General features: G+C 38.6%; 1 protein-coding gene across 1 annotated transcript; it reads left to right on the forward strand.

Annotated features, from left to right (window-relative positions):
* The first annotated feature begins 1,351 nt into the window (after nucleotides 1-1,351).
* Nucleotides 1,352-22,279, forward strand: LOC117297038 (DNA mismatch repair protein Msh2-like). The gene is made up of 19 exons (XM_033780161.1): nucleotides 1,352-1,532; nucleotides 2,984-3,019; nucleotides 3,421-3,508; nucleotides 4,230-4,375; nucleotides 4,934-5,137; nucleotides 5,998-6,273; nucleotides 6,945-7,065; nucleotides 8,319-8,432; nucleotides 8,956-9,200; nucleotides 9,897-10,011; nucleotides 12,574-12,719; nucleotides 13,723-13,894; nucleotides 14,670-14,733; nucleotides 16,665-16,887; nucleotides 17,323-17,490; nucleotides 18,046-18,137; nucleotides 19,008-19,162; nucleotides 19,930-20,114; nucleotides 21,810-22,279. The coding sequence occupies exons 1-19, from the start codon at nucleotides 1,452-1,454 to the stop codon at nucleotides 21,972-21,974; spliced, it is 2,796 nt and encodes a 931-aa protein (XP_033636052.1). The 5' UTR covers nucleotides 1,352-1,451; the 3' UTR covers nucleotides 21,975-22,279.
* Nucleotides 22,280-24,865: the final 2,586 nt, after the last annotated feature.

Consider the following 24,865-nt stretch of genomic DNA (forward strand, 5'->3'; position numbering starts at 1 on the left):
TTGCAAGACGAAATGATGTTGTATATATAGTATATTGCTTTCATAGAGCTTTCCTGTTTGTTGCAGTTGGAAACGTGGAGCTATAGTGTCATTTCATCTCAAATTCCATAGTTCTTGTCAAAATAAAACAAATGTAAAACATTTTAGGGTGTCAGCAGCTGACTTGGGGCTGAAGTGGTTGAAGCCCTTTCAAAAACCATAATCTTGTCTTGGTAGTGAGTCTTGTAAAGTCTTGGTATTAGTTATCAAACAACCAGTGGAGTACGAAAAAATAAAGCATCCTATATCCAACTAGGCCAAGGGCCGAGTTTGATATTGAACTAGAGGCACTACATTTTTCCATTATTTCGTGAGTGCTTGTGTGATAACGAATGTATCAAAGCCAACTTGACACGACTGTTAAAAGGTACACGTTGCCTCGGATCGGTCGAGTTGGTCTTTGAAAAAGCGTTTGTAACCGTTTGTTATCACGCAATTTCGAGGCAAATTTGTGTTGATCATTGTATTCTACTTTTAAAACATCTTTCTAACCATATGCATTTTATAACAAACGGTTACATTGCTTTTTATATACCAACTCTTTCGATCCAAGGCAACGTGTTCTTTTAACAGGCAGACTTAACTACACAATCTTCAGGGTAACTTAGGATATAGGCTTATGTGTGTTTGCATGATTTCGCTTACAGCATGTGATTGTCTTCTGTTATTGCAATGTCAAATATTAAAGTCATATTATAGTTAATAATCTATAATATCGTTGGTTGTGTTTTTAATTCTTGCTTAATTATGCTTAACCCCTTAATTGGTTTTTATCGTACCATGAGGTCGAGTGTTAGATTATGATAATTATCCCCTTGTGGTGACCCCCTAGCTGCCGCTTCTTTTTCCCAGGTTTGATTACTTCTTTTTCCCAGGTTTGATTATGGAGGAAGATTTTTGATCGTAAACATTGGTAAAAAAAATTCATGGCTACCATGGCTACAGGTAAACGATTGTATGACTTCTGTCGACTGGCACCCGAATAATGATGTTGACAAAATATGATATAGGGCTTGTTAACAGTGTGCAGAAAAATCAGGATCGCTATTTGACGGCCACAAAATGACAGTAGAGGATGGTGTCCCCCTAATACAGGCTATGTATGCCCCCTCCCCCAATAAAAACCTCCCCGCCCCCCAAAACCCACCCCCTGTGGCACCCCCACTTTAGCACAATACTGCTGATTGAGCGCCCAGTTTCCAGATAGGGCTCAAACAGCAGTGCCACAACAAACGGGCGCAAAAAGCGATTTGCGCAAAGCCTCAAAATGCCCCTGACACAGTCATTCAAGTGAGCGCCCTCCATTGTCGGAAGTTGATAAACTTCTGCTGGCGCGCCATTTTTCACGTGTTTACCTTTTGCGTTTTAGAGAAATCCAACTCCAAAGTGAACTTCAGTCTCTAAAACTCAAGATGGCACTCAAGTCCAATGATGCCTTTGCAGACAACGCTCCTGAGGATGGATTTTTAAAGTGTCTGAGATCAATGCCCGTGGTGAGTAGACTAGTGACAGTAAACAAGAGTTCAAAACAGTGCGAGTGTGACGACGACAGTCAGTACAGTGTATTATTAACAAAAAATCAAATCAAAGTGTCACTCACTCGCCAGCATTATTATTCTTAATAATTATAAGTTATAAATAAGCTCAGGCATTCGCCCCCTCTATCAGCACACCTTAAAAGGCTGTTATGCAGGGCTTTAAATTAACTATGGGATAACTTTCCGTTTCACGCCACCACTTTTTCACTCATTTTTTTTTATAAAAAGGGACATCTCATTTTTGAGGTTAATAATAGATATTATATAACACCCAAGCAGATCCTTGCCATTTGATTGGAGGATTGTCCGTCACGTGATAGCAAATAAAAGTACCATTGCACGCTGAGTCACTCACCGTGCTTTTTCGTTCCATCCGAAAAGTACCATTGCACGCTGGCAGCGTGCAATGGTACTTTTCGGATGGAACGAAAAAGCTGAGTAAAAACATCACTGCGTGCGCGTGTCTTTGGTAACGCAGCAGGTGTTACTGCAAGAAGGCATAGTAAAATTACTAGCATTCGGCTTCTACAGTTGAAATTGATTGTTTTGAAAGTTGTATCTTTCAATCAAAATGACAAAGATCTACTTGGATGTTATATAAAACAAATAATGAATGTTTTTCATTAGTGCAATGGTGCGAATATGTTCATTCGTTGAAAGCTGGAATGTTCCATTCAACTCGGCTCCGCCTCGTTGAATAGAACATTCCCTCTTTCAACTCATGAACATATTCGCACCATTGCACTCATAAACATTCATTATGTGTATACTATTTTATTTTAATTTAATTATTTCATATCGAATGAAAAAGTGGTGGCGTGATGATACAGAAACTTTTCCATAAAGTTAACCTTCAATTCTGTTGAGTGTTGGGTATCGAAGTTTAGTATACTTGCCCATAAATACGACAATTGCGATAAATCTTTCTTCATTATTACATGTGTGGTAATGTTTGGATAGTTAGTGCTTGTTCAATTGAAAATATTTGACTGTATTTTGGTTGGGAATGATTTACGACGATAGAGGAACAAACCTCATAGTTCTTGAAGTAGGGTTGATTGGTCAATATGGGCGATCAACCGCTCGCGTTGCGCTATTTATTTGGAAAGCTGTTCCTCAACTGATTGACAGATCGGGCAACAAGTATGTTCAGGTCCGCGAGAGCACATTTTTATCAAGGGGTGCTGGATTTTCCAGAGAATCGCGAGCGCGGTATGAAGCCAATACGGCGTGGGGTCAGGGGCCCGCTTAAGGGCCCCGGATGTTTTTTTTGTCCTAGATGCTCTGTCGTGCATACGAGCCATTATTTGGCACTTAAAACTTAATTAAATGTACCTTTTATTGACCCGTCTTCAGAATGAAAACTTGTTAATCCAGATATTAATTTCTTTCTCTCTTTCATACAGAAACCGGCAACAACCTTCCGAGTTTTTGACCGTACAGTAAGTTTCAGATTTCTTAGGGAGGGTTTGAGTCTGTCCTTTCAATTTTCTGTGGACGTGCCACAGATGCAGTTGCCTCCATGCCCCTGTATCATTGCCTTTGTGCCCCTCAAACTGTTCCAATAGAGGTGTCCTTTGCAAAGGAGAACAAGCCTTGAGCCCCAAGTTGCCCTTTCAGGAAAGAAGTATTGGACCCATTGTGGAATAGGGTACACAACAAGGTATGAAACGGATCTGATAAGATGCAGTACAGACTCAAAGCAAACAAGAACTCAAAACTTTCGTCTTTTGATACGGCTGTATTCAAGTTCGTAACTGCCAAATATTGGAGTAGTAAATTTCACTTGTCGCCCAGGCCTTTTGTATTGATGTCGTATTCATTTACCATTCTGCTGTTTCAGGAATATTACACTGTCCATGGTGAAGATGCAATGTTTGCAGCAAAAGAATGTTTCAAGACACTCGGTGTAGTCAAGTACACAGGATCAGGTAAATATCCTAAGAACTGTTGTAATCCGGGCATAAATAATAATAATAATAATAATAATAATAATAATAATAATAATAATAATAATAATAATAATAATAATAATAATAATAAAGAACACTTAGTAGAGCGCTGGTATCCGCTTAAAAAAGGCACTCATGGCGCTTGAGGAGAGAAAGACAAATTAGGACTGAAGATTAAGATGAGCCTTAACCCTTTGTGAATTCACCCTTGAACTTTCTACCAGTCTACAGGCACAATTTGTAAACAGCTCAATGGAAGAAAACAATTAAATATTGTTTTTTTCTTGGAGATTTCACTGTCTGATTTTTATCAACTGTTTTAAAAATCCATTGCATTTGATACCCGTCCAGTGCAAAATTTGAAAAAAAAATTACGACATCATTCTGAGAGAATTGGCTGCGTACAGTTTCTTATGGGGATATTTTGGTCTTTTCATTTACATAAAATAATTATCGTTGGATGTTTTGGATGTTGGCATATTTTTGGAATGCCATTTTAATTTCTTTGGAAAACACTGCTTTCTTTGTTTTGAAGCAAACGACAAACCCAACCTTAGTGAACCAACTGCAATGGTGTAAACTGTATGGCATGTTGGCTGGTACCCTGTTTCTACTAAGCATGTGCTTTCTGTGCTTAGTAAGTTTTTTGTGCTGAAGTTGGGCCTAGATCATTGTCTGGTTTTGATTGTCTTTTTGTTAGGAGAGAAAAAGGTGCCATATGTCAACCTGAGTAAGATGAACTTTGAGAGCATGGTGCGAGATCTTCTACTCATACGACAGTATCGTGTCGAGATGTATAAGAACATGGCAACGGGGAAAGGCAACGACTGGCAGGTGGCTTACAAGGTAAGAAGGGCTCCCTCCAAGGGCTCAAATTTCATAGAGCTGCTTTAAACTTAAAAGCAGAAAATATTCCCTAAAAAGTTTACAGCTTAGCAGAAATGAGCAGGATACCAGTAACAAATTTTTCATATGACATAGTATTTTGGCTGGTAACCTGATTCTGGAAAGCATATTACTTTGATGTGCTTAAAGCCACTTTTTGAGCTTAAGCAGCTCTATGAAATTGGGCTTGCGGCTCAACTTTTACACTGGACCGCAGACTAGAACTCAAACCCACACTCTACTGATCAGAAACGCCAGAGCTTGAGTCCGCTGCTCTTATCCACTCAGCCAGGACACGACATGAACATGTGTTTCTCTGTCGTTGTAAATAGGCGTCTCCTGGTAACCTCACCCAATTTGAAGATATCCTCTCCTCTTCTTGCTCAGGGACAAAATTGCCTAGTCTGGGACTCGAACCCACCCTCCAAGGATCAGAATCACCAGAGTTTGAGTTAGGTGCTTTTATCCAGTCGGCCGTCGGCCATGACATTCCATTAACATTTCTCTGTCACTTTATAGGCTTCTCCTGGTAACCTCACCCAATTTGAAGAGATCCTCTTCGGTAACAACGACATGTCAACGTCAGCCAGTGTGATTGCTGTTAAGTACGTTAGCGAGGGCTCAGGGGGGCAGCTGACTGTCGGAGTTGGCTATGCTGACGCTACTCTGAGGGAACTAGCCGTGTGTCAGTTTACTGATAGTGAGCATTTCTCCAACTTGGAGGTGAGTTTTGTACCCAATTTCAGGCCTGGAATTTCATCTTTGAGAGGGCAAGGCCATTTTCATTTTGCAAAGGGCACTTCCATTGGAAAATCTTAAAGTCAGTGGGAAACTTTTGAAGGGGCACCAATGCCACGACCAGGGGCAACATGGCCTCTGTGGCCATGCTTCAAAACATTGCTTAAAACTCTTTTCCAGACTTATTTTGCTTACTAGGTTGTTTATTTCATTTTCACTCCTTTATGTTAGTTTGTTGATTGCTTTAATAATTATTGTTGTAAAGCGTTGTGGTACCTTTTCTGTGTAAGAACGCTACAAATGCTTAGATTATTGTTATTCATTGTTAGTTATAGAATACAAGCTAAATTTGCACCTCTTAAAGGGGAAGTACACATTTGGTAATTACTCCAAACAAATATTAATTTAAAAACTGAATTGGTAACGAGCATTGGAGAGCTGTTGATAGTATGCAACATTGTGGGAAACGGCTCGCTCTGAAGTATTGTAGTTTTTGAAAAAGAGATAATTTCTCACTAAAATAATAAAAGACTTCGAGCTAGAAGTCTTTTATTCCTATCTGAAAGCACACAAATTCGTCCATCAAGGGTGTTTTTTCTTTCATCATTTTCTCGCAACTTCGATGAGCAATTGAGCCCAAATTTTCACAGGTTTGTTGTTTTATGCTTATGATGAGATACACCAAGTGAGGACACTGGTCTTTGACAATTACCAAAGGTGTACAGTGCCTTTAAGCTGTACCCTGAACACCAAAAATCCAACAATGAATGGTTGACTCTGACTTTTTAAAAGTAAAATTCTATTGAAAACTCTTTCACGGACACACATCTTTTATTTTGATATAGGCCCTACTGGTGCAGCTGGGTCCAAAAGAGTGCCTGATACAATCGCAATCAGGCGAGGGCGCTGTGGACTCGGCCAAACTTAAAGGCGTGTTAGAACGCAGTGGACTCCTGGTCACCGAGCGAGCGAGGGCGGACTTTGGCACCAAGGACGTTGAGCAGGATCTGAACCGTCTTCTGAAGGGAGCCAGCGAGGAGCAACGGAATGCTGCCACCCTGGGGGAGATGGAGAAGACAACTGCCGTGGGATCGCTGGCTGCGTTGATCAAATATCTTGAGGTGAGACTTGTGGAAGTGTCGTGGCCGAGCAGTTAAGAGCACCGAATTCAAACTCTGGTGTTTCTGATCAGTGCTTTTGAATCCCCAGCCGTGACACTTGGTGTCCTTGAGCAAGACACTTGCTTTGTCCTTCGGATGGGACATAAAGCTTTTGGTCCCATGTGTTGTGTAAACGTATGTAAAAGAACCCAGTGCACTTATCGAAAAGAGAAGGGGTTCACCCCGGTGTTCCTGGCTGGATTGGCAGCATATTGCACCACAGCACCTTGTAAACCATTACATGGTGCTAAGGATTTGGTCCATAATTCAAACTTTGTCCCACTCAGTGACTCACCTTGCAGTAAAAATACCTGGTACTTTGTCTCCTTTGGCAAAAGGCGTGTTATAGATATGGTTATTTAATATTATTATTAGACTTGAAGGCACTTGACACATTTAGTAATTGTCAAAGACCAATATTCTCACCACATATGCATAGAATATTAAACCTGTGATAATTTTGGTTCAATGGGTCAACGAAGTTGCAGGAGGTAATGAAAGAAGAAAAAAACCTGTGTTGCACAAATTGGTGTGCTTTCATCAGATGCCTAAAGAAGTCTTATATTATTTGAGTGAGAAAATACCTCTTTCTCAAAAAACAATGCTCATTATTTTTTACTTTTTGTTTTCAGTTACTTGGAGATGAGAGTAACTTCAGACAGTTTCGTCTTAAATCGTTTGATCTGACGCAGTACATGAGACTGGATTCCTCTGCAGTGAGAGCGCTGAGTCTCCTGCCATCACCACAGGACGGTCAGTACTTCAAACTTGTACCATTTATTGTGCTTACATAATGGTAATAATATTATACACAAATTGACTGGCGATGAGGTAAATAGTGCACGTCTATTTCCCAGGGGAAATGAGGAGTGACCAGGGGTGCATTTTGGCGGCGGTAACCAAAAACTGTTTCGGTTGTTGGTCGTTGGTTCTGCTGTTCAGACTGAACGATAACCAAGTTTTGAGCTCGGTTACCATTTTGGTTATGACGTCAGAAACAATTATTGGTTACAGCCGCCAAAACGTACCCCTGAATAGGTCCCTCTTCTGGTCACTCACAGGCCCGAGTGGGAATAGACGTGCGCTGTTACCGAATTATGCCAATCAATATGTGTTTAATAACACACCTCGGTCTTGAATATGAATTGAGAAAAGAAACTAGGAAAAGAAGGGAATGCATTTAATTTCCCCTGATTCAGTTGTTTAGTTGCTGTTCACGGTTCACGTCAAGAGAGGGCGCTGTAACCAGGCAAAAATTTAAAAGACTAGTTCACGCTCAGGAACAAGTTCCTGCAAAACATGCGCGTGCGATCACTAGACTACATGTATACATGTATTAGTTAACCCCACGTGACCGTGTTTCAGCCAACCAGAATACAGAACAACCAAGAGGTGTGTTATAATCTTTAATATCGCATGTTTCTTTTAAGCGCCATGAGCATCACTCATGGACAGGGCCCAATTTCATAGAGCTGCTAAGCACACAAATTTGCTTAGCATGAAATTTCTTCCTTGATAAAAACAGGATTACCAACCAAATTTCCATTTGTTGCATATTGCTTGTTACTGATATTCAGCTGTTGTTTGCCTATCCTGAAAATCACGTGGAAGTTTGGTTGGTAATCCTGTTTTTATCAAGGAAGAAATTTTATGCTTAGCGTATTTTTGTGCTTAGCAGCTCTATGAAATTGGGCAAGATATCTTCCTACTTTGTTTTGATTTTTTATTATTTGTGATGTAATAGCCTTGAAGGTCTTCTAAAGCCTACACCATGTGTACATGTAGGTCAGCCTTTGTACTCAATAGAATTGTCCTGCTTTTTTTCCATGGACCATATATCTTGCCTGTTATAAATGTATTATATATAAAATCGGCTCGTTTTGCTTTTTTTAGTAATCCAAGGTTTAGAATACTTTTAAAACAAATTTGGAAAAATATTTTTGTTATTGTATTCTTTTGACCCTTTGTTGTTTCATTTGTGTTGTTGTTTTTGTTTGTAATTGCAGGCGGTAATAAGAATGCATGTCTTCTTGGACTCCTTAATAAATGCAAAACCCCTCAAGGTCAAAGGTTACTTGCCCAGTGGATCAAACAGCCGTTGGTGGACAAAAACAAAATTGGTATGTTAATTTGTTTCCCTTTTTTGTTGAAAACTCTTTGATGACAAAACTTTTAAATAAAGATTTGACCATTCGACAAAACCAGCAAGTGTTTTAACCATTTAGCACCCGCGCACATTTTAAACATAGAGTATTGTACTCCTTGTAGTTATTTCACAGGTAAGCAGGGAATACTGGTTGAGTGTCACTTGGATTTACTTGGAGGATAACCGTTAAATATTTGAAGTTGCTGTCCGCAGCTCTGTAAATACAGTATGTGGATTAAAGCTGTTGGAACGTCTCTTTGTTCATACATCTTAGTGTATAGGTGAGAACAATAGGATACTTTTGAGAAGCTGGCGGCAGCCGCTTAGCGATCCTTTTTTTGCGGCTCTGAGCATGCGCGCACATGCTCAGTATTGTGCGCGTAGGTCTGAGCCTGCGCACTACTGGCAAGAGCTGTGAAAAAGGACCGTCCAAAAGTCTCCCATTGGTCTGTCAATTTTGTTTCTGATGGTTACCATTCCTTTTATTGTGCCCGAAGAGGAGCGTCTTGACATCGTTGAGGCTTTCGTGAACGACGTCGAACTCCGCCAGACTTTACAGGAGGAGCAGCTGAAACGAATCCCCGACCTCCAGCGTCTCGCCAAGAGGATCCAGCGCAAGAAGGCCACATTGGAGGACTGCTATCGCATCTTTCAGGTCGTTGAGTTCATGCCTGTCTTACTTGAGACTCTAGAGAGGCCAGGCATTGATTTATTGAAGGAGGTTTTCAGTAATCCCATCATGGTAATAATAATAATAATAATCATAAAATAATATCTAAGTTTTATATAGCACACGTATCCACCAAACAAGGTACTCAAGGGCGCTGAGTATATACAAACTTTCAGAAAGATAGGTTATTGCAGTGATGAATTCTGAGACCCAACTATTTATTAGCACCCTAAAAGGGTTTACAAGGTGCTACAGCTCATACAGTAGCCACAGCCAGGAACACCGGGGCGAACCCCAGTGCACTTATCCCTGGCTGGATTGGCAGCATATTGTGCCACAGCACCCTGTAAAACAGTACAGGGTGCTCTGTAAATGGAGTAGGTCTCATAATTCAAACGTAGTCTCTTATCTTGCAGGAAATACTGTATTGTACACCCAGGTCAAAATTCCAGTTGAACCTAGTTAAACTGGGTTTGACTGGCACTAGTTGAAAACCAGTTGATAAACTAGTTAAACACAGTTAAAACCAGTTGGTTTAATATGGAAAATGGACAGAAACCAACTGGTTTATGATTTCAACCTAGTTGAACGCAGTTAAACCTAGTCCAAACCAGTTGGTTAATATGGAAAATGGACGAGTTTGGTCACTATCCAGTTGAACCAGGTGACACCAGTTAACTAGGGTCAACTGGAATTTTGACCTGGGCAGGACCTTGATCGTCACTGAGTGAAGCCATTATTAGTGTTATTTATTGTCGTTATTTGTAGGAATTGTTGCTGGATTTTGCCAAGTACCAAGAGATGGTGGAGACGACCATTGATTTAGACCAAGTGAAGAATCACGAGTTTCTCATCAAACCAAATTTTGATGAAGAACTAACGAGTAAGTGTGAGAATTCTTTGTCATCATTTTGCATACCTCAATTTATCCCTCCAAAAAGATGATTTTTTTTTGCATGTTAAAGATTTGTTTATTAGAACTCGCTATGCGCTAGTGCAGTTAAGAACGATCCTATAAGTCCCAACCGATATTCTACCTTCTGCCAAGGTGTAGTAAAAAAGCAGGACAGATCTTTTCAGAACTTGAGAAGTCCCTTGAAAAAAATCTGCTCTACAGTAGTATACACATATTGACTGACAATGAGGTAACTAGTATACGTCTATTCCCACGAGGGACTTTGAGTGACCAGAAGAGCGACCTATTTCCCGAGGCCGAAGGCCGAGGGAAATAGGCCCCTCTTCTGGTCACTCACAGGCCTGAGGGGGAATAGACGTAGGCTAGTTACCGAATTATGCCAGTCAATATGTGTTTTATAACACAACTCGATCTTAAATATCAAATAAGAACAGAAAAAGGAGTTTTGTAATTGTTGTTCACGGTTCAAGTCAAGAGAGGGCGCTGTTACCGAGGGCACTATTTTCAAAGACTAGTGCCCGCTCTGGTACTATTCCCGCAAAACACTCGCGCGCGATCACTAGCCTATATTAGTTCATCCCACGTGAATGTGTTTCAGCCTACCAGAATACAGAAAAAGCAAGAGGTGTGTTATAAAATAATATGTAGCAAAACAGTATTCTAAAAACTAACTCTATCTGGCAAGTAGAAATACACATGGTGTTATGAAATATATATTGATACCTCACCATGCAGTGCCTCAAGTCGTGTTAGAGGCTGTTTACAATTATCATATTTTCATAAGCGTACAAACAATACAATTTTTAGGACACCCCCCCTCCAATCCCTCCACCTACAAGTTTACGAAAGAAAATGTTAGTTGGAACAAGCAGATTTGTTTGGATGCAGGTCGTGAACGATCCCCTGTTTGTTTTCCCTTCCCTATTGTTGTTTCTGAGTTCATTGTGTTTGTTGGTCATGCGTGGGGCAGCATGCTTCCGAGCAACTGTAATTTGGTTTACTTTTGTTACCCCTGACCCGCATGATTTGTCCTTGTTTTTTATCCCTTCTGGTCGTCGTTCCCATTTGGTTCTGTTTTCCTCCTGCATGCTCCGCCCTCAGCCACACTCTCATTGTGTTTATTTTTTGCTTTTGTTTTCTTTTTCAAATAATTTATTTAAATTTAACCTTATTTATTCTTATTTAATTCTGTATTTATTTTCCTTATTTCTTGCTTTTTTTATAATTTTTTTTTTTTCTGTTAATGTTATGTCTTGTGCTATTGTAACTTGATTGTTGTTCCTTGTATTGGTCGAATAAATAATAATAATAATAATAAAGATAAACAAACCAGATTTTGATGAAGAACTACTTAGTAAGTGTGGAGTTAGTATTGTTTGAAGCTTTGCATGGTGTGGAGAGATAAGAAGAAACTATCAATAAATAGACAACTTGCGGGTACAACCATGTGTAAATCTCTTAGGGTGAGTGTTGGCTCTGAAAAGAGCTGGTTGGGTGCTGGACTGAAGACGAGCAGAGTATACTGTTCGAAACGTCTAGACCAAACCAGCTCTTTTCAGAGCCAACACTCACCCTAAGAGATTTACACATGGTTGTACCCGCAAGTTGTCTATTTATTGATAGTTTCTTCTTAAGTTTGGAGTTCTTTGTTGTCAGTTTGCATTCCTCAATGTATTCCTCCATCAAGATTATTTTTTGTTTTCATTTTAAAGATTTGTTTATCGTGCTTTTAGATGCTGTTTACAATTATCAATATTTTTCATGAGCGTACAAACTATTGGGAAACTATTCACTTTTTAGGACACTCCATGAAATGTTGCGGCATAATGAATGTTAAAGGCAGTGGACACTATTGGTAATTTCTCAAAATAATTGTTAGCATAAAAACTTACTTGGTAACAGGCAATGGAGAGCTGTTGATGGTATGAAACATTGTGAGAAACGGCTCCCTCTGAAGTAACGCAGTTTTCGAGAAAGAAGTATTTCAACTAAAATATTTGAATTTGATTTCAAGACCTTACATGTATATGTAGATTTTGAGGTTCCGAATTCAAGCATCTGAAAGCACACAACTTCGTGTGACAGGGTGTTTTTACTAACATTATTATCTCGCAACTTCAACGACCAATTGAGTTCAAATTTTCACAGGTTTGTTATTTTGTGCGTAATATGTTTCTGATACACTAAGTGAGAAGACTGGTCTTTGACAACTACCTAAGGTGTCCAGTGCCTTTAAAGGATTTCAAGTGAATGCAAAAGTGCACAGCCACAATCGTGGATACACACTTCTTTTCTGTCTAGTGTCTTTAAAGGATTTGGGTACTTTTTCAAAATGTTCATAGATTTACATTAAACTTACAGGGTTTGAAGATAATGATAGTGGAAAGCTTCCCTTCAAGTATTACTTACTGAGGTGCTGTAGTTTTTGAGAAATGAGTAAAATAACATTGTGTTTTTTGTCCTACAAAAGTTACATAGACCCTTTAACTCCGTCTCCTGTCAGCAGCTTTCAATTTTTGGTTCTTGCAGACTTACGGGAGAAGATGGATGGTCTAGAAAATAACATCCAGGCTCAGCTAGGCAAGGCAGCGAGGGATCTCGGCCTGGAGGCCAACAAGACCATCAAACTAGAGTCCAATAACCAGCTGGGATATTTCTTCCGTGTCACGAGGAAGGTTCGTTCGTTTGTTTGATCGTTTGTTAGTCGGGGGTGTTTGTTTGATCGTTTGTTAGTCGGGGGTGTTTGTTTGTTTGTTTTATTTCCATTTGTATAACTACAAAAGTAGACTTACGGGAGAAGATGGATGGTCTAGAAAATAACATCCAGGCTCAGCTAGGCAAGGCAGCGAGGGATCTCGGCCTGGAGGCCAACAAGACCATCAAACTAGAGTCCAATAACCAGCTGGGATATTTCTTCCGTGTCACGAGGAAGGTTCGTTTGTTTGTTTGATTGTTTGTTAGTCGGGGGTGTTTGTTTGTTTGTTTTATTTCCATTTGTACAACAACAAAAGTACAAGAATATTGATTTCAATAAAGTTATATGAATACAAAAATTAAAAAAGTTAAGGTGCCTGACATTTTGACTCTGCTAGGGTCAAAAGGTTAGGCTATTAACTGTTTTGTGCATAATACCACATGTCGTTTGAGTTGGTAAGCAGTTTGCAACAGGCAATTCTATTTCCGTGTAACAAAATAAAGTACAAGTGGGGGGTCCCAACTAGAGGAGATAAAACCCTCCTGTATTGTAGCACCCAAACTGCTGTATAAAATGCTGCACTCAGGGATGTGATTTCTCCGGCTTTTGCCGGATTTCCGGCTTTTTCGACTCAAAAAGTCAACCAACGTGAATCATGTGAATCCGTTGAGATAATCGGGGGGTAGATTGTGCTAACTAATTATTCATGTTGAGTTTTGCATTCCGAAATGTAGACTTCAAAATTTGTCCGCGGGCCCCGGACCCCACGCCCTAAGGGGCGAGCTTGCGCTCGCAATGATAGGACTCACATTTCCAGACAGTTTAAAATTTTCAGGCTTTTTTTAAGATAAGCAATCACATCCCTGTGCACTAGCGATAAGTGCAATCTGAAAGTAGGTTATAATAACCCTAAATAAAGCACATCTTAATTGAAACATATTTTTTTAAAGAAAGCAAAATCTTTTTTAATATGTTAAAAATAGGAAGAAAAAGTTTTACGAAACAACAAGAAGTATGCCACCATCGACACCAACAAAAACGGAGTCCGTTTCACGCAGTCCACGTTGCGTAGTCTGAACGAAGAACACATGTCGGTCAAGGAAGAGTATAATGAAATGCAGAAAGCCATCGTTGCCGAGATCATTGGTATTGCAGGTGAGTTTGACTTCCATTTCGTGATTTGGGGTTGAACAACAAAAAATTTACTGGAGCGGGATTTGAACCAGCGACCTTCGGATTAATGTGCCAGCATTCTACCAACTGAGCTATCGAGCCTTATGTCTCCCTTTTTTTTTGTAAAACCACTCAATTATTAACTGTCCTGTAGCCAGGGATAACACCCAGGGTTACAATACAACCTGGGAAGCGGCAGCCATGGGATCACCTTAAAGGCAGTGGACACTATTGGTAATTACTCAAAATAATTATTATCATAAAACCTTTCTTGGTTACGAGTAATGGGGAGAGGTTGATAGTATAAAACATTGTGAGAAACAGCTCCCTCTGAAGTGACGTTGTTTTCGAGAAAGAAGTAATTTTCCACGAATTTGATTTCAGAATTTGATTTAGAATTTGAGGTCTTGAAGTCCAGCATCTGAAAGCACACAACTTCGTGTGACCATGGTGCGACAAGGCTGTTTTTCTTTCATTAATATCTCGCAACTTCGACGACCGATTGAGCTCAAATTTTCACAGGTTTGTTATTTTATGCATATGTTGAGATACACCAACTGTGAAGACTAGTCTTTGACAATTACCAATAGTGTCCAGTGTGTTTAAGTTTTTCATTGCCGTTAGTTTTAACAGTGATTGCCAAACTCTTGAAAATAGTCACTTCCAATTATCCACCCAAGATTTAAACATCATTACTTTACCTCCAAAAATTAGAATTTCACCATGATGTGTGTGTTTTGTCTTGTTTTTCATACAGCTGGTTATGTTGACCGCATGATGCTGTTGAGTGATATCATTGCACAGTTGGACGTACTAGTGAGGTATTAATTATCCTAAACCTTTATAATAAATGTCAAATTTGCATCGGGGATAAAGAATATTAATTTTAAGCCTGTGATATGTTTTTACAAGACTCGAGAAAGTACTGAGTATACAGTGCTAACGCACATCGGTGTATGGGTAAAAAAACAAAATTAATATCCGAAACCTGTTACTGAAAAGACATTCGCAGGCGCCGGTCAAGAAGAAGATTAAGATGATGTTAAAAGCAAGCTCCACTAATGCTAACAAATTTGAGCTTATAATACCTGAATCTCAGACAAGCGTACAAATTTTCACTTACATACGCGATGTTTACTATCTTTGTACTGACTATACTACTGTACTACTATCAAATGCCATATGGTGCGTGGTCGCTATGTAGTGATCGCTATGTAGTGGAATGTTGGAAGTTGCAGTTGGGCCTTCAATTTTGGATGTGTAAGGCCCGGTTCATACTTCTTGCATATGCGAATGCGTTAAGAGTTTTGACATCACAAGGCTGTTTTTACAGCGAATGTTTCTCAGGATTTGAGCACAAGTCAACTGGTGGGAATTATTTGTTGCAATTTTTCGACATCAAAGTTTGTATCGCAGGAAGTATGAACAGGTCTTTAAACATCCTGTCTTGGTTTTTTTTCTTATCATTTTAGCTTTGCACATGTGTCCTCCAATGCCCCTATCTCCTACGTCCGCCCTACACTGTCAGAGAAGGGACAGGGTGGAATCAACATTAAACATCCTGTCTTGTTTTTCTTCTTGTCATTTTAGCTTTGCACATGTATCCTCCAATGCCCCTATCTCCTACGTCCGCCCTACACTGTCAGAGAAGGGACAGGGTGGGATCAACATTAAACATCCTGTCTTGTTTTTCTTCTTGTCATTTTAGCTTTGCACATGTGTCCTCCAATGCCCCTATCTTCTACGTCCGCCCTACACTGTCAGAGAAAGGACAGGGTGGAATCAACATTAAACATCCTATCTTGTTTTTCTTTTTGTCATTTTAGCTATGCACATGTGTCCTCCAATGCCCCTATCTTCTACGTCCGCCCTACACTGTCAGAGAAGGGACAGGGTGGAATCAACATTAAACATCCTGTCTTGTTTTTTTTCTTATCATTTTAGCTTTGCACATGTATCCTCCAATGCCCCTATCTCCTACGTCCGCCCTACACTGTCAGAGAAGGGACAGGGTGGAATCAACATTAAACATCCTGTCTTGTATTTTTTATTATCATTTTAGCTTTGCACATGTGTCCTGCAATGCCCCTATCTCCTACGTCCGCCCTACACTGTCAGAGAAGGGACAGGGTGGAATCAACATTAAACATCCTGTCTTGTATTTTTTATTATCATTTTAGCTTTGCCCCTATCTCCTACGTCCGCCCTACACTGTCAGAGAAGGGACAGGACGGGATCAACATTAAACATCCTGTCTTGTTTTTCTTCTTGTCATTTTAGCTTTGCACATGTGTCCTCCAATGCCCCTATCTCCTACGTCCGCCCTACACTGTCAGAGAAGGGACAAGATGGGATCAACATTAAACATCCTGTCTTGTATTTTTTATTATCATTTTAGCTTTGCACATGTGTCCTCCAATGCCCCTATCTCCTACGTCCGCCCTGCACTGTCAGAGAAGGGACAGGGTGGAATCAACAATAAACATCCTGTCTTGTTTTTCTTCTTGTCATTTTAGCTTTGCACATGTATCCTCCAATGCCCCTATCTCCTACATCCGCCCTACACTGTCAGAGAAGGGACAGGGTGGAATCAACATTAAACATCCTGTCTTGTTTTTCTTCTTGTCATTTTAGCTTTGCACATGTATCCTCCAATGCCCCTATCTCCTACATCCGCCCTACACTGTCAGAGAAGGGACAGGGTGGAATCAACATTAAACATCCTGTCTTGTTTTTCTTCTTGTCATTTTAGCTTTGCACATGTGTCCTCCAATGCCCCTATCTCCTACGTCCGCCCTACACTGTCAGAGAAGGGACAGGGTGGGATCAAGCTGGTCGAGGCAAGACACCCATGTCTGGAAGTACAGGACGATGTCGCCTTCATTCCAAACGGCGTGACTTTTGAGAGGGAAAAACAAATGTTTTATATCATCACTGGACCGAATATGGGCGGAAAATCCACTTTCATAAGACAGGTAACACTTTCAAGATTAAATATTTTTAAAAGAGGGTTCGCCTTCATATCAGAAGGCCAGGGGCCGTCCACACCATGGCTCGACACTAAGATCACTGACCTCCGACCTGCTGTACCATGTCAAATTCCATTAACCAAGAAAAGCGCCCAATTTCATGGCTCTGCTTTACTATAAGCAAAGAATAACTCCCATAAATGGCCGACCGTGTTTGTCGACGAGGTAATTTCGAGTGATACTTGTGTGGATTATTATATCCTACTTTTAAAATATCTTTCTAATCATATGCATTTTATAACAAACGGTTACAAACGCTTTTCAAAGACTAACATGTCCGATCCAAGGCAAGTGTTTCTTAAGTAGTAGTAGTAGTTTCAAAGAGGTTTATAACAACTTCTTAAAATTGGGCATCGACCTTATGATTTTTCTTCCCTGCAGATCGGTGTTGTTGTCCTGATGGCTCAGCTTGGATGCTTCGTCCCGTGTCGATCGGCCGAGATCTCCATCGTAGATTCCATTCTAGCTAGAGTAGGAGCAGGAGACAGTCAACTTAAAGGCGTCTCCACATTCATGTCTGAGATGCTGGAGACCGCATCCATTCTCCGGGTTAGTGAGATTGTCCAACTACTCTCCTGACAACGATCAGAGCATACTGATAAAAATGTTGTTAAACCACTCTCAGAACCACCATCGCTCATAAAGAGGTTTAAATACGTGGGCCCAATTTCATAAAGCTGTTAAGCAGAAAATACTGCTTGACAAACTTCTTTGCTAAGCAAAAACTTTAGTCTACTTATAAATACTTTCTGAATAATTTAGTTTTTAATTTCCGCTTGAATAAGAATAAACTCTGTATTTTTTTTAGAGAGGTATTTAATGAATTCCACAGCTTAGGCCCTTCACGTTTGACACCGTTTTGAGCTAGTGCGGTATGAGCATATGGACAATGAAAATCAGTACACTGTTTAGTGAAGTGATAGTGAATATATCTAGATACTGGACATTGAACAGATGGTGTTAGGAAGTTTTTCTATTTGCGAAGCTGACGCTCGAAGGTCCCAAGCCGTAATTTGGTCCCTCATGCAGGTCGTTCGAATCCAAATATTTCAATCCCAATATCAAATCTGATAAATAATTCAGATTCTTTTTGTTTGTTTGTAGTCTGCATCGGAAAACTCTCTTATCATAATTGACGAGCTGGGAAGAGGGACGTCGACGTATGATGGCTTCGGACTCGCTTGGGCAATCTCAGAGTAAGATCTGACATTAGTGTTTTTAAAAATAATTTTAAACAAAAAAACCAAATTTTCTATTGTTATTTGATATTCTATCATGTAAAGATCAGCCGCGATTTCACGCAACACACAACTGTATTTTTTTTTATAGCATATAACATCTGGCATGTGATGATGAATGGACCAATAAGAATTCAGCTTCAATTATGAATATGTACATATGAGGTACAGTTAGTGCGTATTTTATACCTTTTTGTAGGGACAAAATGGAAACCCTTTGTAATCTGATTTGACTAACAAAACTAGACCAATGAAGAAATCCTCCTCACTTCAACAACAATTTTTGGGAATTCCTTTACACTTTTGAAATAAACTGTGGTGTTTAGGCCTCACCACTGGGACACTAGACAGACTGATTTGTACGGTTCATGATTTGTTTATTCCATAGAAATAGAACCGGGAGAAGAGCTGCCCGGCCGCCCTCTGTGTCGTCTGTGGTTGCGGCGTATCGATACCGTGCGATACGCGTGTATTGTAAACTGATCATTGCGTGACATGCGTGTATGGCAAAATCAGCATCATGTGACACGTGTGTATGGCAAGATGGCACCACACATAAACCGTTTCTACTGTTTTCAGTGGTCAATGTGACGTCTACTGTATGGCAAAATAATTTGCCATACGCACGTAAAAAAAATGTCGTATGCATATCCTTAAAAATGTTCTCACAACAAAACCGCACACACAATGACACACTCGGCGTTCTCCAGATTCTATTTCTATGGTTTATTCTCACTGATCAGCCATCTTGGATTGGAATAGAAACTAAGAAATTATAACAACAATTAATAAACCAAAAGCTATATTTTTTTTCTTTCCACTCGTCAGGCACATAGCAACCAAGATATCAGGATTCTGTTTATTTGCTACCCATTTTCACGAGCTGACTGCACTAGCCGATGAGGTCCAAACCGTTAACAATCTACATGTGACGGCGCTCACCACCGATGGGCAGCTCACACTTCTCTACAGAGTCAAACCTGGTGAGTAGTAAGCCTGGGCGACGAGTGAAATTTTCTACTCGATTACTAGGCGTGCCTCAAATAGTCGCGACTTCGACACTAGTCAAATCATCTCCATCCATCACAACACTCAAAACAAACTTAAAATCTCACCTGTTCAAACAAGCATACTCACACAATCCTCAGTCCTAATTTGTCTTTCTCTCTCCAAACGCCATGATCGCCTTCTTTAGGCGGTTACCGACGCTATACTAAGTGTTCTATATTATTATTATTATTATTATTATTATTATTATTAGGCGTGACTAATTTTCAGGATTATGCTTTTGTTAATGCTGTCCATACCGTCTGGAATGCCTTCCCAATAAACATTAGGAGAGCTAACAGTATTGATCACTTCAAATTTCTTTTAAAAACTCATCTTTTCAAGTTGGCCTTTTACTGATCCGTTTTCAAGATATGTTGTCTTTTTATAATGTATACAATGGTTTTAATCTTCTATTGATTGTGGTAGTTTTAATTGTTATTTTAATTGTTAATTTAAAAGTAAATTTATTGCTCTTGCCTTTATTCATTTTAATATCTGTAACAGCCGCGTTTGGTTATATTTTTTTTATGGTGTATTTTCTGGTATGTTTTATTAATATTTTATCGTACAGCGCATTTGAACAAAATTATATTGGAATTAGCGCAAAATAAATGAATAAATTATTACTATATATATGGAAAAAAAACAATAAAACTTGATCATCAAATCTCTTTCAACCTCCTCCCTCAAATCTGACTAGGTGTTTGTGACCAGAGTTTTGGGATCCACGTCGCTGAGTTGGTCCACTTCCCCAAGAAGGTGATAGACTACGCTAAGATGAAAGCATTAGAGCTAGAGGACTACCAAAGCACTGGAGCCCCGGGAGGAGGGAGCATGGAGGGGCTAGATGCACCGGCTGCCAAGAAGAGGAGACTGGAAAAACAGGTTTGTGCTTCAACACATATCTGTCCAACTACTTCATTTTCCGTAGAATGCACAAATGCAGGTCTTGTTCCTCGTATCGAATTACAACAATGAACGCTAATAATCATTTTGCAAATTGGAACCAGACTATTTTGTTCTTCCAGCCTTGTTTAGTAAAATTGATATCAATGGGAGAAATTCAAGATGGCTGCACCATGATAACGGTCTATATCCCAGTCACAATAAGTTTGTGATTAATTACCTTATCTCCTTTTTGTTTTTAGAGAGTCAAGAAAATTGTTTGCAATGGCTGTGTTAAAATTAATGTACTTTTTCATGCAACTTTTGCCTTTTAAATTTTATTTATGAAATCTGTTTACAATTGACTGCTATTATTGAATGTTTTTGTATTGATTTTGTGTAATCACTTTTTGTAGCTTTTCGCAATTGTGGGGTGTTCAATTTGTTTTATGTAATCTGACACAGTTTAGCTGTTGGCTGCATTGGTTAAACAATTTAATGTTTTTATTGTTTAATGTACTTGTTCTGGTTTTGTGTATCTCTTTTTGCAACTTTTAAATGTGTTCAACTTCAATGTTATCCGACACAATTGAGCTGTTGGATGAAATGGTACACTTAACTTTTATGTGGCTATTATAACACAAATTGTAAAAATGTATGTACTTTTTCTTGCAGTTATCACCATATAACTTTGACTATTGAAATCTGTTTACAATTGACTATTGTTGAATGTTTTCGTATTGGTTTTTTGTGTAGTCTCTTTTTTTCTGTAGCTGTTTGCAATTGTTGGGTGTTCAGTTTGATTTATGTTATCTCGCCGCAATTGAGCTGTTGGCTGAAATGGTTCACATAACTTTTATGTGGATATAATAATACAAATTGTAAAAAAATGTACTTTTTCTTGCATTTATCACCTTTTAAATTTGACTATTGAAATCTGTTTACAATTGACTGCTGTTGTTTTATGATTTTTGTATTGTTTTTGTGTAATTTCTTTTTGTAGCTGCTTGCAATTTTGGAGTGTTGATTTTTTTTTTTGGCTTTCTAGTCACAGTTTAGCTGTTGGCTGCAATGGAATTCCATTTCTTGAGTTACATGTTTTATTAACAGGTTGAATGTTTTAAAGATTTTTTACTCCTATTATGATTCTGTTTCTTATTATTTTTATTTGTCCATTGAATTTTAATCGCTTAGTTTTTTTTTACTAGTGCCATGTTCAGAGCCCTTAGAGCGTCTCAACATGATTTAACTTTTAAAAGGCACTATATAAGTGTTGGTATTAATATTATTATTATTAATGGTACACTTAAATATTATGTGGATATTATGATCCAAAATGTGAAATTTCTCATACAATTAGTTTAGTATCTCGCCTGCCAGAGAATGCTTTGGAACATACAAGGTCACTCTTTCAGCAAACAGCTTGGGTAATCACAGGTTTTAAGGACCGATATGAAATTTCAAACTATCAATTAAATACCTTTATTGGATTTCTGTTTTAGTTTGTAAGGTAATAGATGTTAAATTTGTATCGCGGACAAAGTATATTCTTTTTGGTTTTACCCTTATTATACACTGATGTGTGTTAGCACTGTACATGTATACTGAGTGGTTAATTATACTGAATAGTTTATAATGGTTTGAAAAGAAAATAGTTGTACATCATCTTCTAATTTGTTTTTGGTTTTTTTCTAGGAAGGAGAAATGATCATTGACGATTTCTTGAAGAAAGTGAAACAACTCGACACAGAAACGATGTCTGATGAGCATGTTTATGAGGCAGTGCAGCGATTAAAAGAAGAAGTTGCAAAGAAGAGTAGTCCGTATGTACAGGAAGTGCTGTCCAGGAGTGACATTTGAACTTTAACCTTTGAACTTTGAACGGAAGTAAGTTTTTTTGTTGGTTAATGCAAAGGTTTGAAGTTATGGACCTTTGACTTTATTTACTTCTACTATCAACGTTACCAAAAGGTCAGGTTCCTTTATATAAAAGAAGATTTAAGCTATAATTTGTTATTGTGTACGTTGGGAACAAGACTTTTGCAGTAGCGCTTCCAAGTCTTGCTGGTATTGGAAACAAATTCTTGCTGTGCCTTAAAGACACTGGACACCCTCGGTAATTGTCATAGACCAGTCTTCTCACTTTAATAACAAACCTGTGAAAATTTGAACTCAATTGGGCGTTGAAGTTGTGAGATAATAATGGAAGAAAAAATACCCTTGTCACACAAAGTTGTGTGCTTTCAGATGCTTGAATTCGAGACCTCAAAATCAAATTATAAGGTCTCTAAATCAAATTCAAATATTTTAGTGAGAAATAACGTCTTTCTCGAAAACGATGTTACTTCAGAGGGAGCCATTCAATATCACAATGTTTTATACTATCAACATCTCTCCAGTAGTACCCAGTGCCTTTAAACTTTCGTGTCTCGTTTGTTTACAAGCTGCACTTGCATGCATGTCTTGTAGAGCTGCTAACCAGAAATATTTGCTCAGAAATTTATTTGCTGACAACAAAATTAGCTGTCTCAAACAACAAACATTATTTGGTTTATTGGCTGGATGAAACAAATTTACGCTTAGCAATATTTTTATGTGCTGAGTAAGTTCCATCCTTGTGTATATAGTTTGATCAAAACCTGATGTCACAACTTATCACAAATTATTACTTTGCTCAAGTCTTTTCTGTCTGTGTACGGGTACATCAATAATAGTATGGTTACCATTACACAGATTTGTGATGTGAGGGTCGTGGATTCAAATCCCACTCGAGTAGTCTTTGGGTTTTCTTCTGTAGGGCTTCAGTACCTGAGTGTGAACTACTCACCAGACAACTAAGAATTAAGCTTCTTAACATTTTCTAAAAATAACTTTTGTCTTTGGGTACTTTTTGTAACACAAAACACAATGTCCACAGATTTACATTAAACTTACACCGTTTGAAGATAATGATAGTAGAAAGCGTACCTTAAAATATTAGTTGCTGAGGTGCTGTAGTTTTTGAGAAATGAGTAAAACAATGTCATGAAAATACGTTTTTACATGCGAAAATAATTTTCGTCTCATGATCACTGAGACGAAAATTATTTTCATGACATTGTTTTACTCATTTCTCAAAAACGACAGCACCTCAGCAAGTAATATTTTCAGGGAAGCTTTCTACCATCATTATCTTCAAACGGTGTAAGTTTAGTGTACATCTGTATTTTTTTGTCCTACATAGACATGTACATAGACCCTTTAAACCAAAAACTCAAATGCGCAAGACAGCGGTGAGAATGTATTTATTATATTATTTTTTGTTATTTTGACATTTATTTGATATACGCCATGTACTCGATTCGAACCAAATCAGATAGACCTTATCCATTGATGTCATTACGCCGCCATCTTTTATGTAAAACAATGATGAATTATTGGATGCGCACATCTTTGTACGTGCGGCGCACAGCATCATTGGCCAATCGGCAACCTTCTGGGCCCTATTTCATGGAGCTGCTAAGCGCACAACTTTGCTTAGCATGAAATTTCTGCCTCGAGAAAAACAGGATTACCAACAAAATTTCCACATGATTTTCAGGATGAGCAAACATCAGCTGAGTACCAGTAACAAGCAATATGCAACAAATGGAAATTTTGTTGGTAATCCTGTTTTTATCAAGGAAGAAATTTCATGCAAAGCAAATTTGGGTGCTTAGCAGCTCTACGAAATTGGGCCCAGGTTACCTGTAGTCGAGGGCGCTCTACTCAAATGACGTCATGTGCATAAGGTCAATTGTTGAAAACTCAACTTACTTGCCAAATAATATCATTAAAATGTACGATTTCACAACTTATAAATGTGGACAGTAAAATGTTGTTTTCTAAATTGTTTTTAATCGTCTCTTTAATTTTCTGTGTGAATTTTTTTTCTCTGATCTGAGTAAAATTCGGTTTGCGAATAACATTAAGCCATAAATAATTTTAAAAGTAAAAAAAAAAACACCACTCAAATGCCGCACAAACAGAGTATACATTTTTTGAAATGATATGCCTACTAACAATCGACAAACTGACCATCTGGCGACGAAATGTTGGTGACATTTTGGGTTGTTGGGATGACAAATTATGAGCGGTAATGATCATCAACTGTCAATTGCTATAACTATTGCAACATACCTCATTGTGTTTAATCAACTACGGTACCTAGCATATTCGCCTATTAAATTTGATTTGCATTTTATGTTTTAAAATTATGAAATATATATACATTGAAGGTCGGCTCAAACATTACAACGAATCACAATCAAAATGTCTCGAAAATGTGACATCTCTGGCATTTCTGTAGTGACCCATACTTAAGTACTACGAGAGTACCGTTTTGTCTGTAGTATAATTCATACGGGCCTCGCAAAAATACTTACAAAAATCTGTACTCAAAGTCATGTACTGATACTCGAATGGATTTAAAGCCAGTGGACACTATTGGTTATTGTCAAAGACCAGTCTTCTCACTTGGTGTGTGTATCTCAACATATACATAAAATAACAAACCTGTGGAAATTTGAGCTCAATCGATCGTCGAAGTTGCGAGCCTATAATATTGAAAAACAAAACGCCCTTGTCACACGAAGTTGTGTGCTTTCAGATGCTTGATTTCGAGACCTCAAATTCTAAACTTGAGGTCTCGAAATCAAAGTCGTGGAAAATTACTTCTTTCTCGAAAACTACGTCACTTCAGAGGGAGCTGTTTCTCACAATGTTTTATACTA

The sequence above is a fragment of the Asterias rubens genome, chromosome 11 (assembly GCF_902459465.1).
Source record: "Asterias rubens chromosome 11, eAstRub1.3, whole genome shotgun sequence".
Classification (NCBI taxonomy): domain Eukaryota; kingdom Metazoa; phylum Echinodermata; class Asteroidea; order Forcipulatida; family Asteriidae; genus Asterias; species Asterias rubens.

Bases quoted from the DNA above. Each gene is read 5' to 3' on its own strand.
- LOC117297038 (XM_033780161.1), top strand. From the start codon at position 1,452: ATGGCACTCAAGTCCAATGATGCCTTTGCAGACAACGCTCCTGAGGAT. The intron at 4,376-4,933 runs GTAAGAAGGGCT...GTCACTTTATAG, and splicing joins ACTGGCAGGTGGCTTACAAG to GCTTCTCCTGGTAACCTCAC. The intron at 8,433-8,955 runs GTATGTTAATTT...TTGTGCCCGAAG, and splicing joins GGTGGACAAAAACAAAATTG to AGGAGCGTCTTGACATCGTT.